The sequence below is a fragment of the Trichoderma camerunense genome (assembly GCF_050948025.1).
Source record: "Trichoderma camerunense strain CBS 138272 chromosome Unknown V8C40scaffold_5, whole genome shotgun sequence".
Classification (NCBI taxonomy): Eukaryota; Fungi; Ascomycota; class Sordariomycetes; order Hypocreales; family Hypocreaceae; genus Trichoderma; species Trichoderma camerunense.
In genome coordinates, this window is record NW_028145365.1 from 699,256 (window position 1) to 714,831 (window position 15,576).

The 15,576-nt window shown below is 49.8% G+C and overlaps 5 protein-coding genes across 5 annotated transcripts; 1 reads left to right on the forward strand and 4 right to left on the reverse strand.

Moving 5' to 3' along the window:
- Positions 1–149: 149 nt before the first annotated feature.
- V8C40DRAFT_172613 (uncharacterized protein) lies at positions 150–1,602 on the reverse strand. The gene is made up of 3 exons (XM_083211620.1): positions 1,064–1,602; positions 316–995; positions 150–249 (listed from the first exon to the last, which is right to left on the reverse strand). The coding sequence occupies exons 1-3, from the start codon at positions 1,158–1,160 to the stop codon at positions 208–210; spliced, it is 819 nt and encodes a 272-aa protein (XP_083075469.1). The 5' UTR covers positions 1,161–1,602; the 3' UTR covers positions 150–207.
- An 889-nt stretch (positions 1,603–2,491) lies between these two features.
- V8C40DRAFT_238784 (Alpha/Beta hydrolase protein) lies at positions 2,492–4,977 on the forward strand. The gene is made up of 2 exons (XM_083214517.1): positions 2,492–3,318; positions 3,398–4,977. Exons 1-2 carry the CDS (start codon positions 3,085–3,087, stop codon positions 4,682–4,684), a joined length of 1,521 nt encoding a protein of 506 aa, XP_083075470.1. The 5' UTR covers positions 2,492–3,084; the 3' UTR covers positions 4,685–4,977.
- A 39-nt stretch (positions 4,978–5,016) lies between these two features.
- On the reverse strand, positions 5,017–5,846 carry V8C40DRAFT_238785 (DUF427 domain-containing protein). The gene is made up of 3 exons (XM_083214518.1): positions 5,333–5,846; positions 5,176–5,256; positions 5,017–5,119 (listed from the first exon to the last, which is right to left on the reverse strand). Exons 1-3 carry the CDS (start codon positions 5,538–5,540, stop codon positions 5,088–5,090), a joined length of 321 nt encoding a protein of 106 aa, XP_083075471.1. The 5' UTR covers positions 5,541–5,846; the 3' UTR covers positions 5,017–5,087.
- Positions 5,847–5,981: 135 nt separating this feature from the next.
- V8C40DRAFT_238787 (uncharacterized protein) lies at positions 5,982–10,643 on the reverse strand. The gene is made up of 2 exons (XM_083214519.1): positions 9,915–10,643; positions 5,982–9,853 (listed from the first exon to the last, which is right to left on the reverse strand). The coding sequence occupies exons 1-2, from the start codon at positions 10,151–10,153 to the stop codon at positions 6,286–6,288; spliced, it is 3,807 nt and encodes a 1,268-aa protein (XP_083075472.1). The 5' UTR covers positions 10,154–10,643; the 3' UTR covers positions 5,982–6,285.
- A 1,675-nt stretch (positions 10,644–12,318) lies between these two features.
- Positions 12,319–14,807, reverse strand: V8C40DRAFT_238792 (P-loop containing nucleoside triphosphate hydrolase protein). Its single transcript, XM_083214520.1, has one exon. The coding sequence runs from the start codon at positions 14,746–14,748 to the stop codon at positions 12,493–12,495; it is 2,256 nt and encodes a 751-aa protein (XP_083075473.1). The 5' UTR covers positions 14,749–14,807; the 3' UTR covers positions 12,319–12,492.
- Between the last annotated feature and the right edge of the window lie 769 nt (positions 14,808–15,576).

Sequence of the window (15,576 nt, forward strand, 5' to 3'; positions counted from 1 at the left end):
CTTGTCCAGTTTCTCCCCATATTATCCCATACTGCATGACTATCACCATCAAGGTAAATCATTTCTTATCATGCGACCTCATTTCTCTGTAGATTGAGCTATTCAACTTTTCCTATTGGCAATATGGTATCAACCAATAACAAGGCTGGGATGGGTACAGATGTGGTACCTGGCCAATAGTATGTATTATGTAGCCCATTCGTGATACTACAGAGGCTGCGGCTGCGCATATAAGTAGCATACGCCAAACTTCATAGATCCAAAGTTAGCAAAAGTGTTTCCAAGTCTAGTAATATCATCTATCCAACTACTCACACGAAAGTCGGCGACCATGCTGGTAAACTGGGATACGGGCATGACAGTAGTGTAGGTTTCCGTTTCAGAGGTAGGCAAGCGCGCAGTTTCGACCCTTTCAAGCTTCTTAACACCGCGAGAATCGAACGTGACTCGAACAAAACGCCATTCGGGTCCCATGTCTTTCTGAACGGTAGGGCATTGGCCGCGTGCCCAGAAACGTAGCTCCCCAAGAGGGCAAATACTAGGGACCCTAGGAGCAGAGTTCATCTCGGTGGCGAGCTGCAGAACAGAGCAAAACCTCGCAACGATGTGAGAGGAGGTAGGGACAAGATCCCAAATGTCTCTCGTCAAATTGAGAGGCAGGATCTCACCCCCAAGCAGTTCGAAGACGATATTGAGCTGCTGGAATGCGATTGGGTCGTAGAGATTGTTGAAGCAAACGTTGTTCCTCAGAGGATACATTCTTCTCGCAGCCACCCACAGTCGCGCGTATTTGTCCTCGGCATGACAATATTTGTTAAAAAGATGGAAGCAATCTGCGTGAAACGTCGCACTCCCACACCTGTTTGTGGAACATCTGTAGCAATCCGGATCTTTGCAAAATACAGCATTCTTTCCCGGTTTAACAAGCTCATCTTTTCCGAATATGGGAATTTTGTGTATTGCGCCTTCAAATGTCTGGAAAAGACGGAACTGGACTAAGATTACTTGTCAGCGTACCATTGTTCTCCCCTCCCACATTGCGAGGACTCCTTTTTCTTCATACCTGCAACGAGATTATCCTCCCCTCTTACAGGCCTATTGCAGGCACCGCAGTAAGCGTAAACTCGGAGGTGAGGCGTATAATTAGAACAGTGAGACATGGTTGGTAGCCTATAGCAGCTCCTTCTGAGGCGATAGATCTGAGCCTTGGCGAGGTAGGAATGACAATGTCGGTTTGATTTTGGAGAATGCCCTCCAAGAAAGATGCTGATTTATCACGAATACCGATAACTGAAATCTGAAATGGCATGCCGCGTAGAGAAGCTACCACGTATCATGAACTACAAATATGCTCGACCTTTGCAAACTCTGATAAGCTGGATCAGGTAACTCTAATGTCTAATTTCTCAATTCCGCTCTGGGTGGCACTCCGGCCACAATCGTGTACATTGCATTGGGGTATTTCCATGTATTCTCCTACATGGAGAAACTCTGTTGAGTCGTGGTACATGGCGTCGGACTCGAAGAAAGCATCGTCTTACACATACGAATTGGCGTCTACATATTTGCAGTGTCGAGATAAAAACAGTTTGATTCGACGAAATCGTGCCGGTCACTAGAAAATGGCTACTTGCAGGCTCGATAGCTCCCGAAGCTTGAAGCAACGGAGATCAAGGTACATGTATGCCTCTTTAAGCCTCTGCCGCTCCTCTAGACCTAGGATCTTCTAGAGATCCCGGCTCTATACACGTATCGATATGAATGGGTGACCAAAGACGTACCATTTGTGATGGTTCCTGACGGATAAGTGGAGAATAGAAATCCGGCGATGGACACCGATCATTTTACGGGCCATCCCAGGTTTGGCGGAGATTGGCTCAAGATTTGGTGGAGATTTACTTGTCGATTGGTGGAGCGAGCAAGTCCTGCGTCACATGAGAAAAAGGATATGGATAAGTTAAGTCTCTCAATCTCTCTCTCTAGAGATACCTATTCGTCATTATAATTCCCTCGTTCAGCCACCTGCGGAGATTCGCACAAATACATGCACGCTGAATTAAGTTTCAAGGCGAAAGAAGAAGGCATATGTTCTCCAGCCAAAAGATTAATATTCATAATTCGCGCTATTGATACGCGCAACGGCCAAAGTTGCCCTTTCATCATGGATCCTTCTGCTTATGGTTTTAGCGGAGCAGCGTGTGCGGCTTTGGCCAGTCGGTTTGGTAGCCAATCAGTATCAATGCTGTATGAGTGCAGGACGGACTCCGGAGCAAATATTTCGTCGGCCATTCCGGGCAAAGCGGACAATACAGTAGCTACAGTATGACGGACGATGCACGTCGATGGATACACGTACTTTGCAGCGACCACAGCCTCACACATCATAGACTGGAGGAATATTAGCAGTGAAGAAAAGACAGAAACTGTGTGCGCTGTAAATCACCATTCATCATTACCAAGGTACATGTACCCAATGGTTTCCCAGAGGTCGGTCAAAGCCTCTTTGGCTTACTTGTCCATTGATATCATGTGCTGCGAAACCGTGGCCTTTACAGGGACCCTCTGCAGGTCACCCGCCACTGAGCTCAACAAAACTGCCCCCTAAATCGCGGACCCCTAAAACCAGCACTAATAGGGACTTGCACATGTACATGTGCTCTCAATCCATGACCGCTTGACCTGGACTTTTCTTCTTTGTTCATCACTTCTCTCTCTTACATACTCGTACTTGACACATTCATAATAAAACAAACGCCAATTCCCTCTTCATTTCGCATTGTCGTCATCGCCATCGTCACTGTCAGCCTCTTGCATCGCATCACTTCGCTATCGCTTTCGCTGTATTATCGCGTGCGCCACCCCCCAATCTGCACCGTCTTCTCGGAATCCGGATACGCCAAACCCCGAGCCAGGTGCATCTAAACTCCGTCCGTCCCTCCGCCAGCCAGCCCAAATCCGGCCCTGCGACACGAACGAATTGCGTGGCCAGAGTCGAGAACTCGACATTTGTTGGTCATACGGGTGCCTGGTACCTTTTTTCTTACATTATAAGCTGCGCTCCGCCCATAAGTTCGCTCTTAGGCAATGCTCAAGACGCAGACCGTTACAGCGATTCTGCACCGATCGCGGATCAACTTCAACATCACCACCTCTTCATCTTCTCTCCCCGCCACAGCATCCAAAATGTCCACCACCGAGAATGCGATCCGGGCTCACCCGCCGCCGGACGCACCTGAAGAGCTGCGGCAGCAACGGCCTCAGCAGCAGCCGTCAGGCGCATACTTTCCTCTGGGATACAAGGAAGCGGCCTATCAATGGGTATGTAGTAGATCTTGAGCTGCTAATTCGCCTCTTTCATGTCTGTGTAGACTTATGCTAACCAAGATCTCATATCTAGTGGTCGAGCGTCACGCCATCCATGGCCGAGCGCAACGTGCTCAAGCACATTCCCTTTCTCAAAGAGGCCACCACCAGCATGGGCAGCCTCTCTACCCCCGACACGGCCGACTCTTTCGGCACCAGAATATGGAGGCGGTCTCTAGTCCAGCTCTCCGGCAAGAACCGCGCTCTCAACGAATTCTCCGTTGAGCGTGTTGGCGAGGAGGCCGAAGAGACGCTGGTCATGGTCCACGGCTACGGTGCTGGCCTGGGCTTCTTCTACAAGAACTTCGAGCCCATCTCCCGCATCCCCGGCCTGAAGCTGTACGCCCTCGACATGCTGGGCATGGGCAACTCGTCCAGGCCGCCGTTCAAGATCCACGCCAAGGACAAGGAGGGTAAGGTTATCGAGGCGGAGAACTTTTTCATCGACGCCCTGGAGGAGTGGCGTAAGGCAAGGAAGATTGAGCGCTTTACCCTGCTGGGTCACTCCCTGGGCGGTTACTTGGCCGTCTCCTATGCCCTCAAGTATCCGGGACACTTGAAGAAGCTCATTCTTGCTTCTCCTGTCGGTATCCCAGAAGACCCGTATGCCGTCAACGCCGCTCTCCCCGAACCCGGCGAATCCACGATGCAGAACGAGTTTACCGTAGACCAGCAAACCACGACCACCACCAAGAACGGTGCCGCCGTTCCGCCCAAGCGCCCTTATCCCAGCTGGCTTGTCTGGCTCTGGGACGCCAACGTATCACCTTTCAGCATTGTGCGAATGGCTGGCCCTCTTGGTCCACGATTCGTATCTGGCTGGACTTCGCGACGATTCAACCATCTCCCCGCTGAGGAAGCCCAAACCCTGCACGACTACTCGTTTTCCATCTTCAAGCAGAAGGGCAGCGGTGAGTATGCCTTGGCATATATTCTAGCACCAGGAGCATTCGCTCGCCGACCAGTCATCAACCGCATCCAGAATGTTGGCCGACAGCCCATCACCGGACCGGACGGCCAGACTGTTGCCAAGGAGACCGGCATCCCCATCGTCTTCATGTACGGAGAGAATGACTGGATGGATGTTGCCGGAGGTCTTGCTGCCGAGGAGAAGCTGAAGCAGCTCAAGGCCAACATTATGCGCACCGGCACAGAAGAGGAGAAGCGCAACGAGAACGGAAGCTGCAAGGTTGTCATTATCCCCAAGGCCGGCCACCACCTATACCTTGACAATGCCGAATTCTTCAACAACATTATGAGGAAGGAAATGGAAGATGTTAAAGCGACGGAGAAGCGCAAGCAAGCAGCGGCGTCATCATAGACATTTCTGGTTTCGACTATTTCTTGATTCTTTCAAAGGGCATTTATACATTGGCATACAGCGAGGTGCTTTTTTTTCTCTCTTTTTCTCTTTTTTAAAGGATACACGGCGTTGAAGATGATGGAAATGGATTAATATGGGCAAGACATTATGGCATGAGGTTGATATATGTATGCGGGTGTATGTATACTTTCTGGTGTTGGGGAAGGGGAATAACAAAGCGGCTTTACACAAATATGCGTTCATAGAACTTAATAGATGGCTAGCAGCCAGTTTACAAGACAATCAAGACCATTAACATATCACATATGATTGTACACCAAACTGCAGTTGTGCTTAATATAGTTCATTTGGATATTCTTCTCATTGCTTCATGACATATTCCGCATCCCATGCCGACTCTTTACTCCACCGTGATATCAACCTTGGTCTTGTCTATCCCATCGCATCAGCACTGCATTCATATCAAGCATCAGAATGGATGTACTCACAAAAAGCAACGTGATCCCTCAAATCAACAGCGCCCGCCAAAGGCTCCTTGTAATACCACGCCGCATTCTCATGCTTTGCACCTACAAAAGTCACCCCCCATTAGCAAACCCACTCACTCACTTCACTCCACTCTCAGCAAAGGTATATATAACTCACTGCCAACATCAATGCTGTAATAGCTCGCATCTCCCTTCCACGGACAGTAGGTCGTCAAGTCCGTGCCCGTCAAATACTCCTTCTTGACGCTCTCCGGCGGGAAGTACACGTTGCCTTCCGTCTCGCGCCACTCCGTGGCCTCGGCGACGACGGTGCCGTTGATGCGCGCCGTGGCGTGGCCGGTTCTCGGGACGACGGGCTTGCCCATTTTGCGGAAGAGGGGCCGGAGGAACGAAATGATGAATGATTTTCTGAGAAGAAATAAACCAGGCAATTAATTTACCTGGTTGGTTGGTTGGTTGGTGAGTTTGAGTAGAATTGGTGTTTTGGGATTTGGTCGAATGCTGTATGTCTTGAGGATTCCTTAGAAGATATATATATCAAAACAAACTGCCGGCATGTGGCTGAGACAAGAGCTAAAATGATTTATCCAATTGATTTCTAATGCTGCAACACATCCATTGATTCAACTTGCCTTCCATCTTGTCAGCTGCGGGGTCAAGCTGCCGTTTCGTCATCGCGCCAACAAGTGCTGAAATAGATTCCAAATCAAACCATCCAGGACCCCTGATTCCAACTGTCATCATACGGATAGTCGTCTTTTTCAATATCCTCATGCGCCAAGGCATACTCACGAAAGAAGAAGTCGTGTTTGATATATCAACTCATATTAATGCGTATCAATTCAACTTCGTATGTCTACATATTAAATCATGAAGAGCACTCTATGCAAAGAGTCTTTCGCTATGCAACCTCCGACAGACCGGCCGTGGGAATCCTTCTATAGTCTCTTATTCGGTCTCATCAAACGCCATGAAACATGCACCCTTCGTCCCCTCTCTTTTTTTCCTTGTTTTCTTTTTTCCTTCTTTTTGCAAATAGCCAAAATAATCATGTCAAGAGTACAAAACGCCACGCTATTAGAGTCATTGTTCTAAACACCACTCTTTCCATCACAGGTTAATCAGATCAATCTCTGAGAAATCCGGCGGATATCTGCCGTACACCACTCGTACTTTGCTGTCCAGCGCCGTGCCTTCATTGCTGATCCAAATGTGCTCGCTGTAGTTGCGGGTTCGGCGGACCTCGTCGTCACTGATACCCATGTCATCTCGAGGAACCCAAACCACAGGTCGACGAGCTCGCAGAGCTGAGTGGAGGAAAGCGTGTCGAACCAGAACATCCCTCTCTTCAGGGGTAAGGTCTTCGATTTCGTCGTGGATCCCTCCGTACAGCGCCTCTCCTATGGCGCGCTGTGCTTCGAGATCTTTACTTCGTTGCTTTCGCCTGTACTCGGCAGCCTGAGAGTTATTGTCCATCATGGCCAATTTTTTGAGTTGGTTACCACCGCCTTTGGCCCAGGATCCCACCTGCTTTCCGCCTCCTTTGGCCCAGGATCCTACTTTCTTAACCGGGTTTGCAAGTCGTACTTTGCCCTTTCCTGGCTGAATATCGCTCAGCTCAATATCTTCTCTGCTCTCCATCGAGGTAGAAGCCTTTTCTGCGGTACCACCTTCCTCTCTTCGGCCGCCCTCAGCATCCTCGTCATCTTCAATGTCTGAGTCGCCCGATAGCCCAAAGCGGCGGTCCTGAGCTCGCTGGAAGGCTTCGTCACGCAACACAGCCTCATCTTCGAATGTGATGGGCAAATATCGGAACAGAGGTGAAAACGAGTTATTCAGGAGGATTTGGTAAAGAATAGTAAGGATCAAGACCACAATCATGACAATACCATGCGGCGTGCAGGTATGGGTGCCTGAGTCATCTACCACAATGAAAAACAATCCAGCGAGGCAGAGCTCCATAACATAAATACCCGTAAACGTTTGGTTGAGCGCACGAGGGTACAACACACCACCGGTATCGACTTCGAACCGAGTAACGTAAAGCATGGAGTACCGCTGGGCCACCCAGAGGAGCCCAAACGTGATGACGGCAAAAATAGAAATGAGCGGCGCGACGACGCTATAGATAATAGCAATGCAGGCAAAGTTGGTGTAGACGGGAAAGAATGTTCCCCAGTTGACATCGCTCAGTGTAGTGTTTCGAGACCACTTGCTGCGTGCGGTGTTGTCCAGCAATCGGGCCAAGATGAACCACACAAAGAGGGCTCCAATCTGCAACAGAGTACCGGAACTGGTAGACATGGCCTGAAGAATCATGTAAGAGAAGAAATAGTTGGCAGCCTTTGGTAAATTCGTCGCGAGGAGATCTAATACGGCTGTGACCGAGTCGAGCTCCGTGATATTGTCGACCAGTTTGTCGATCGAAGCGGCAAAAAACGAGGCGATGGAGACAATGAGGAAAACTTGGACAAAGAGGAAGGCGAAATAAAAGACTTGTACAAACTCTGCCTTTTGGGCTCCGGTCTTGGCGCCCCTGATCTCACCAAGGATATTCAGAATCATCGGAACAAGGATGAGGAGCAGGGCGAGCACAGCAGCGGGGAGAACACCTGCAACACCCTTAGCCGCATTCTCGAGAGCTTTGTTATCTCTCAGGAAGGCGAGCCAAGATGTCTGCTGGATGAGCTGATCCAGCTGTCCCAAGGCGGCCGTCCACGCGACGGGAATGGCCCACAAGAAAATCATGGCCAACACGATAAGGGTAACGGCACCTGTACGCACCCATTCCTGCCACCATGAGAGGGCCATGTTGCTCCAAATGACATCTCGAGGGGAAATCTCATTCACTCGTGGTGCCATTTGCCTGGGGATGTGATGGATAATGCTTTGACAAGCCATGTGGGCAGCCACTTGGTGGTTGAACTGTATAAAGGCCGAGTTCATCAAGGGGAATCTTTCGGGGTGTTGCTGATCCTCATCAATTTCCATATTTAGTCGGGCCAGTTCGGTTCTGCACCAATAAATGGTGTCAACCTTTGTGTTGAATAACGGAAGGCCAGGCAGCCATGAGACTCCCCAGGGCGGTAGTCGGTGAGTTGGACGGTCCTTTTTTCTGAGATATTTCGCCCACTCGGCCTCAGTTTCTTCCTCCTCTACCTTGTATTCCTCGTTGAAGTAGACAGCGGGGTAGTCATTTGTCTCGGTAGCCTTTTCGCTCGTAAAAGGAAGAACGCCTTTTATATTCTGCCACAGCGTCCTCTTCTCAGGCCCTTGCTTTCCCATATAGTCGTCCGCCTCGTTTTGCTGAGGGACTGGAGATGCATATCCGCCGGCAGGTGTCTTCCAGAATTCCCAGAACTTTGGTTCCTCCATGTTGTACATGTCGTCGATGTTTTCGAGCTTTCGAACGGTGTTGCCTTCCACCGTAACCGGGGCGTTCTGTCGAATAGCTCTGGTGGAGCTAGCAGCCGATGCATTCGATGCTCCCCGCGAATGTGTTTGCGTGCGATGGGCTTCAAAAGACTGATAGCCTCGATGTGGAGCGCCATCTTCTCCAGGAAGAGTCTGTTTACCTGCAAGAGTTATAAAGCCATTGTTCATCCCAACGTCGTCGATCTGATCGCCAGCCTTGTTGAAAGCCCCCTTGATATTCCTAAGCACCGCCACGCTGCTACCGTCAGACGAATGGGATTTTCGGCCATCATCAGAGTCTGATGACGATTCATCAGATTCCTCTCGGACGTCCTTAAGCTTATGCATCTTTCTTTTGTGGCTATCTTCAATCCGTGACTCTCTAACGCCCTCGGCAACTGTGTGCGGGACGTGGTGCTGCTTGCCATCATTGGTCCCTTCGCCACTGTTTGCCATTCGTTTGGCCTCTGCGTCTTCCTCAGCTTGACGATCGGCCTTTTCTTTCTTCGATAGCCCCTTGCGCTGCTTCTTTTCCTCGGCATTTCGCTTCTTAAGCTGGGCCTTTTTGGCTGCCCGGATCAGTTCAGTCTCGGCGGCTTCTAGCTGAGCATGAATCTTATTTCGAAGGTTGACTTTGTCCAGGAGACTTGTTAAATCACGGTTGATCCAAATATTCCGAATCCCACCTGGGAAGACGTCGAATAATCCAGACAGCGCATCTTCACTGAGCCATTTGGAGGGAATGGAGTTGACAAGCACCGTTGTGGCAGAGGCCCTCAGTCGGTGTTCCGCACTGGTCAAATAGTCTTGACGAACTTTGATATACGCGCGCATCTCGAAGAAGATGACTCCACAGACCCAGAGGACGACAAGAATTGCCATCAACAAATGAGCAGCGTAACGACTGGTCTCGGTCGCCTTGACATTACCCCAGGCCAGGGTGTCTAGACCTGTAGGTACAAAGGCAGGATCGGTGCTATTGGTACTTGAATCCGAATCTGTGCTGTTGGTGCGGAAATCAATATCATGGCCGCGACCGCCAACATAATTGATGGGAATCAAGATGGGCATGACGATGGCGCAGATGGGAATGAAAATGATGAGGAGGGTTTTAAGATATCGAAGAAAAAAGTAAGCGTCCAGCCCGCACTTGTTGATGACTTGTCGATCATTATACATGATCAGGGCCCTAATCATAGTAAAAAAGTTGTTTGGCGGCGAGTCTGTTCGTTCGCGCTCGGGGACAAGATACGTCTTGGGCTTGCTGTGAGGGAAGCCATCGTCAGCACACAAACATATCAGGCGCCACAACACGATATACTTACAAAACCCTTGCCAATTTGTTCCTTAAAAGGATGAAAAGTAAAAGCTGTACGAAGAAAATGATGACGGAGACCAGAATGGCCGTCAAGAAGCTCACAATGCCGATGCCTTGGCTCTTCTGGCCATTTCCCGCAGACTGCGAACTATCTGACTGCGAACTATCTCGTCGTGCCAGAGTGGCTGCCGTCGAGATCATGGCATGGGCCCATGACTGGCCGCCACCTACTGATGTTGTCTCCATGATGGGAGGAGAGAAACGAGGCCCGCCGCCGTCAGGTCAGAGGTGAAAATGGTCGCGTAACGTGGAGAATACAGATAGGAGGCTAGGTATATTCAAAAGGAAGAAATGCAGGAATCATCTGTTGAGAGGTAACGGATATCGTGAGGTGGTATTAAGTCGAGATTTGTAGGGGCGTCGGTACGATGATAGTGCCCCTCTGGGGGCTTCGAGGGAATGCGCTCAGGGTTTGTGTTTGTCGAGGGGAGACGAAAGCCAGCCGTGTTCACAATCAAAGGGGAGAAGCTGGAGGGCTAAAAGAAAAAGGAGAAGGCGAAGTCGGCGACAATGACAGCGCTTGCTGGTTGTCTCATTGAAGCGGTGGAGAGAGCAACCCTTTTGGTGGAGATGGAAGGGTTCAGTTTTTTTTTTCTGTCGTTTGCTGAAAGAGCTTGGACGTGGTCAGTCAATGAATGAACATGACATGAAATCAATGCTTGTTCAATTGCTAGTGCCTTGCTACCTTGTTACACGATAAGGTCATAGTGCGCTCCCTTGTCCTTGAATCCTTGTTTCTGGGCTTCTCGTCCAGAACGTCATGCGCGGCCGTGATTGGCGGCTGGTGGGTTCAGAAGCGCGCACATCGTCGCCATTAGAAACAGGGCCGTCGGGCGTCAGTGACATCAGAGGCGGCACAAAGGCCCTCCAAGGCCCTGTCGCTAGCAGCGGGTGCGGCATGGATCAGCGCGGGTACAGGCGCCAGCCCCAAGCCTCAGTGAGCACCTTGATTCGTACAGGTGGCTTGGATGCGCTGCGATGCGCTGTTGGCCTTGCTTCAAGTGCAGCGCCCCACTCCCTCTCCAGTGGCTCAGGGCCTCTCATGTTGGCTCCCGCCGAGCTGGAATTGGATGCATGCAAGCGCTCGGCTCCCGACGCTACGTACATTCTGTACAGTAATACAGCCTTGTTCAGTCAGTTGGCGGCAAAGAATTTTACGCGTGTTGCCAAGGGAGTAAGGCAGGGTACATGTACGAAGCATGTACCCGTTTGTGTGTCTTTAGGTACTCGTACTGATAATGATTCAACAAAAAGCCCCGTCAGCAACATGGATCCGGACCCGATTTGAATGATAAAAAAGGGGGCTAGTGAGCAAACGGCGGTATGAGTTTCAGCAAGGCCAGTGGCAAGTGGGTTCAACTGGTTTCCGCTTGGCGTTGTTGCGTGGAGCAGGTACTCCGGGGTAACACAAACTGAACACATTTTAGCGATATCTCCCACCTTCATTGACGTCAAGTGTCGCAATTCATCAAGTGTTCAAGAACCCCGCAAACAGAACAACAACAACTGTGCTGTGCACACATTGATGTATGTACGTACAAACTTGAACACTGCATCATGGAGGGTGGGTTGGAATGTTCTTTTGTAGTGGCGATAGCAATCAAGCGACTTGATTGCAGTGTTGCCCACAATTGGGTGTCTGCCAGTTTTCGTTGCACTTCATGTTTTCTTGGAACAAGTCAATCAGCACATGGATCCTACCGCGATCTACAGTGCCCACGTGTTTATCCCTTGCTACCTGAGACTTCATGGCACTTCCAGATTAGTATTACTCCGTAGTAACAGGTAACATTGGCTGTATGAGATCGAGATCGCAGTGGGGAGACCAGCGCGCTGCCGCCGGCACAGCATCGTCAATAACCTTAAATGCTTTTTCAGTACATTAAGTAAATGGCTCCTTGGCATCGTTTACCGTGTTGGGCACTGAATAGCTACTTCCTAAAAATATCACACCTACGAAGGCAATGATCCCCAGAGAGTTGGAAGCTGTACATATTCTATAGGCACATGCAGCCAATAGCCGCATCATAAGTATGCTTCTATGATGGGTCTGTACAGCTGATCGGGGTCTCCTGCAGGAGTCCCAAGGTTCGCTGCCCCCCGCATCTACTAGGAAGTCCTGATTATGTGTTAAGCAAAGGGGCTTGACAACATCAAGTGCCGCTCCTATTTGGCGGTAGCTCGGCGTTTCGACTCCAAATCTTCATCAGGGAGGTATCAAGGCTCATTAACTTGTATTTTTGTTGGCATATGATTTTTCTTAGTAAATGATTGTGCAATTTGCCCGTATCTGAAACCATACGCAAGGCAGTGTCTATCTTCAAATATTCTACATAGAATTGTCTGGCTCGGTCTTAATTAAGAATCAATTGTAAGTCGGATCATCACTCAGACCAGTTAGTGCGTGTATGTATCATATCATCTCATCATATACATATATTATCAATGCCGGAATCTGAAGCTATCAGGCCAGAGCCCTTAAAATTGAAAACGCAAATTAAGTCGAAGCAACATATATCGCTACTCTATCCAATGTTGAATTCACTAGCTCCGGTCGTGAGCATCCTACTCTTACGCATAAGCATGGCTCTCGCCGGCTTCGCTTGATCCTGCTTGTCGCTGTCGCTGTCATCATCGTCGTCTTTCTTAGCTCCCTTGACGCCCTGGGCTGTCCTCTTCCCAGCGTCCTTGCTACCCTTTGCCTTCCGGTCTAGGCCAGCACCAATTCCTCCTGGCGGGTCACGTAATCCATAGGCTTTTGCAACATGTCCTAAATGCAACTGAGTAATATCGAAGTGAACACGCTCTTCTCGGGTATGTGTCGCATAGGCTCTGATGTGTGACTTGAATCCGTTCCTCGCAAGTTCGAGTCGTTTGCTATCGATGAGGAGACGCTGCTCCAAGTGAAGTTGCAAAGTTTCCGCTTTATCGTGATAGGATTTCCCATCCTCGGGTTTGGCTGTTGTTTCCACGGGGAATTCCAGTTTCGTCATCAGGCCCTTTTGCAGGACAGATTCGTATGATAGAGGGGACGGTGAGCCAGAAGCTTTGAGGAGCTCAATGTAGCCTTCCTCTGTACCGGGAAGAAGGAATATGACCGCGTCACCTGAGCGTCCAGCTCGCGCTGTTCGTCCAATTCGATGAATGTGATCGGCAAAGCTGAAAGCAGGGTCATACTCAATTACCAGATCAACCGAAGGAATATCTAGACCACGAGACGAGACATCTGTTGTAATGAGAAGAGAGGGGGACTTGCAGGCCGAGAATGATTTCAGTGTCGCCGTTCGTACTGGCTGTGAAAGGGAGCCATGCATCCTGTGCAGCACTACTTCGGGGCTTGCAAGAGAGGTGATGTACGCCGCCTTTGCAACGGTCTTGGAAGTATGTTCTGCATCCTTTGTAGCCGGCGGAGGCATCTCGCCGTTTTCGGGGATTTTAAGAAGTTCGTAGTGGAAGTCGACTGTATCAGCACAGGACATGAAAATGATGGCCTTCATTGTGTGACCACGGCGAGAGAACACAGACTTGAGATAGGCCATTAGCGTTACCAGTCTCAGCTTAGCAGGTACAATAATGTGCGACTGGTGCAATTGTGCTGGAGCCTTGTGAACAGCCTGCTCGTCCTTGTTTTCGGCCACAGTCTCAGCACCCTTCTCAGCAGCTAAGAAGGTGGCATCGGCAAGACTCATCTCTCCAAGCTTCTGCACATTCATCTTCATTGTAGCAGAGCATAGAACGGTGACTCTTCGGTCCGGAAGCGGGTCGAGAGATACTCCAGAAGCAAGAGTTTTGGACAATTCCACCTGCTTAAGAGCATTTATAGCTTTCCTCAGATCCTCTTCGAATCCCAAATCCATCAGTCGATCGCCTTCGTCAAGAATAAGCCACCTTACGGTGCCCAAGTTGAGAGCCTTGGTATTATCGATGTGGTCAGCCAATCTTCCCGGAGTTGCCACCAAGAAGCTGATGCCTTTCCGAAGCCGGGCTTTCTCCGCCTTCTTTGACTCTCCTCCGGTGATGGCAGTAGAAACCAGCCATGGGAATGGTCTGATGAGCTGTTCTAGAACTGTATGTGTTTGTTTTGCAAGTTCGCGAGTTGGCGCGACAATAATGGCAAAAATGCCCGAGTCTCGATGAATCTGCTGCTCGCCGCGTCCGCTAAGGAGGAGAACTCGATGTAATATAGGAAGAAGGTAGGCAAAGGTTTTTCCCGAACCCGTTTCAGCTTGAACAAATGCATCTGAGCTGCTAGACAGCATGTGAGGAATAACTTTTTGCTGAATTGCCGTAGGTCGCTCAAGGTTCATCTTGCCAAGTGCTTCAACGAGTCGAGAAGATATCGTCAGGGATCCGAAATTAGCAACAGTAAGGAGTGGCGCGTTTGTTGGCTCTGGTTCCTTCCACTCGGCCTCATCATCGAATGTTGTTTTCTGCTCTGGGTTGAATGAGAACAAGCGAGAAACGACCTGGCGCCCCTTCCCAGGACCTTTATTCTGTCCGGGGGCGTGGCCGTGATCTGTCGTCTTCTTTCGAGGAAAGTCTGTGCGATGTTCTGAATCGCCTTCCGTGCGTCTTCCCGGCCCATGGCCATCAACTCTCTGCCTCTTTGCTGATCGCTGGTCATCGTCAAGACCTGATCTCTCGACTGCTGGGCGTGATCCAAGCTTTGCGCTCTTCTGTGCCTTCTTCCTGTCCCTCCAGCTTCCACCAGTGAACTTGACCTGTGGCTTGAGCGGCCCACTGCCCAGCTCAAAATTCATCAGCATTCCATCGTCAGCCATGGTGGGAGTGGCCTCGTCTCGCGGACAGTTGTTTGGTGGGGCTTCAACTTGGAAATGTTCGTCTCCAAAAGAAAAGAGGCAATTGGTTTTTTTGCTTTGCTTTGGAAAAATTCTTATCGATAACAGTAGATAATGCGGCTAGATATCTGCGATAAGATGTGGGTGGGTCTTTGTGGCACAAGCAAAAGCTGCGCCAAGAATAGGTACCTAAGTACCTACTGTAGCTGCTCATCGCTCTACGGTAAGCTTCTCGTCAACTCTACTGGACGATCTGGTCCTCCAAATGCACATGATGCCGGGTACCGTATGCACGGGCTTGCTCCCCTTATCGCTCAACTAACATCTATGCAGAAGTATTCTACAACCTAAGCTCTTATCAAGTTCAGCTCCTGAGTCATGATGCTGTACCTGTTTGCGATGATGATCATACAATTCAAACTTGCGAGCTGATAGCATTACAGGAGAGAAGTAGCAAGAGAAGAGAAGCTCATTTTATCTGCTTGGGGTATAAAATAATAATGTCATGGCAGATAATTAGATGGACTCCCTTGGATTTGGATGGATTTCTCTATTATATCAGATCACAATACTCTCAAAACATTCCGCGTTTGTGCAGGGACTATCGAGTTCTAATGAATGAGCATCTCACGGAGAGCATTGTCAAGGTCACGGAAATAAGCAGAATACAGCGCCGGCTCGCCTATTGACGGAGAGGCCACCGGGTGTGCGGCGGCCGGGGCGTAGAAAATATGCCGAGCGGCTCGGAGATGCTAGGCCATTGTCCGTAGCATCCGAGCCGTGTGGCAGTACGAGAAATGAGCCTTGTGT

Bases quoted from the DNA above. Each gene is read 5' to 3' on its own strand.
- V8C40DRAFT_172613 (XM_083211620.1), bottom strand. From the start codon at position 1,160: ATGTCTCACTGTTCTAATTATACGCCTCACCTCCGAGTTTACGCTTAC. The intron at 996-1,063 runs GTATGAAGAAAA...AAGTAATCTTAG, and splicing joins GGAGGATAATCTCGTTGCAG to TCCAGTTCCGTCTTTTCCAG. The intron at 250-315 runs GTGAGTAGTTGG...GGATCTATGAAG, and splicing joins GCATGGTCGCCGACTTTCGT to TTTGGCGTATGCTACTTATA.
- V8C40DRAFT_238787 (XM_083214519.1), bottom strand. From the start codon at position 10,153: ATGGAGACAACATCAGTAGGTGGCGGCCAGTCATGGGCCCATGCCATG. The intron at 9,854-9,914 runs GTAAGTATATCG...CTTCCCTCACAG, and splicing joins AACAAATTGGCAAGGGTTTT to CAAGCCCAAGACGTATCTTG.
- V8C40DRAFT_238792 (XM_083214520.1), bottom strand. From the start codon at position 14,748: ATGGCTGACGATGGAATGCTGATGAATTTTGAGCTGGGCAGTGGGCCG.
- V8C40DRAFT_238784 (XM_083214517.1), top strand. From the start codon at position 3,085: ATGCTCAAGACGCAGACCGTTACAGCGATTCTGCACCGATCGCGGATC. The intron at 3,319-3,397 runs GTATGTAGTAGA...TCTCATATCTAG, and splicing joins AGGAAGCGGCCTATCAATGG to TGGTCGAGCGTCACGCCATC.
- V8C40DRAFT_238785 (XM_083214518.1), bottom strand. From the start codon at position 5,540: ATGGGCAAGCCCGTCGTCCCGAGAACCGGCCACGCCACGGCGCGCATC. The intron at 5,257-5,332 runs GTGAGTTATATA...TGACTTTTGTAG, and splicing joins TTACAGCATTGATGTTGGCA to GTGCAAAGCATGAGAATGCG. The intron at 5,120-5,175 runs GTGAGTACATCC...GCGATGGGATAG, and splicing joins GAGGGATCACGTTGCTTTTT to ACAAGACCAAGGTTGATATC.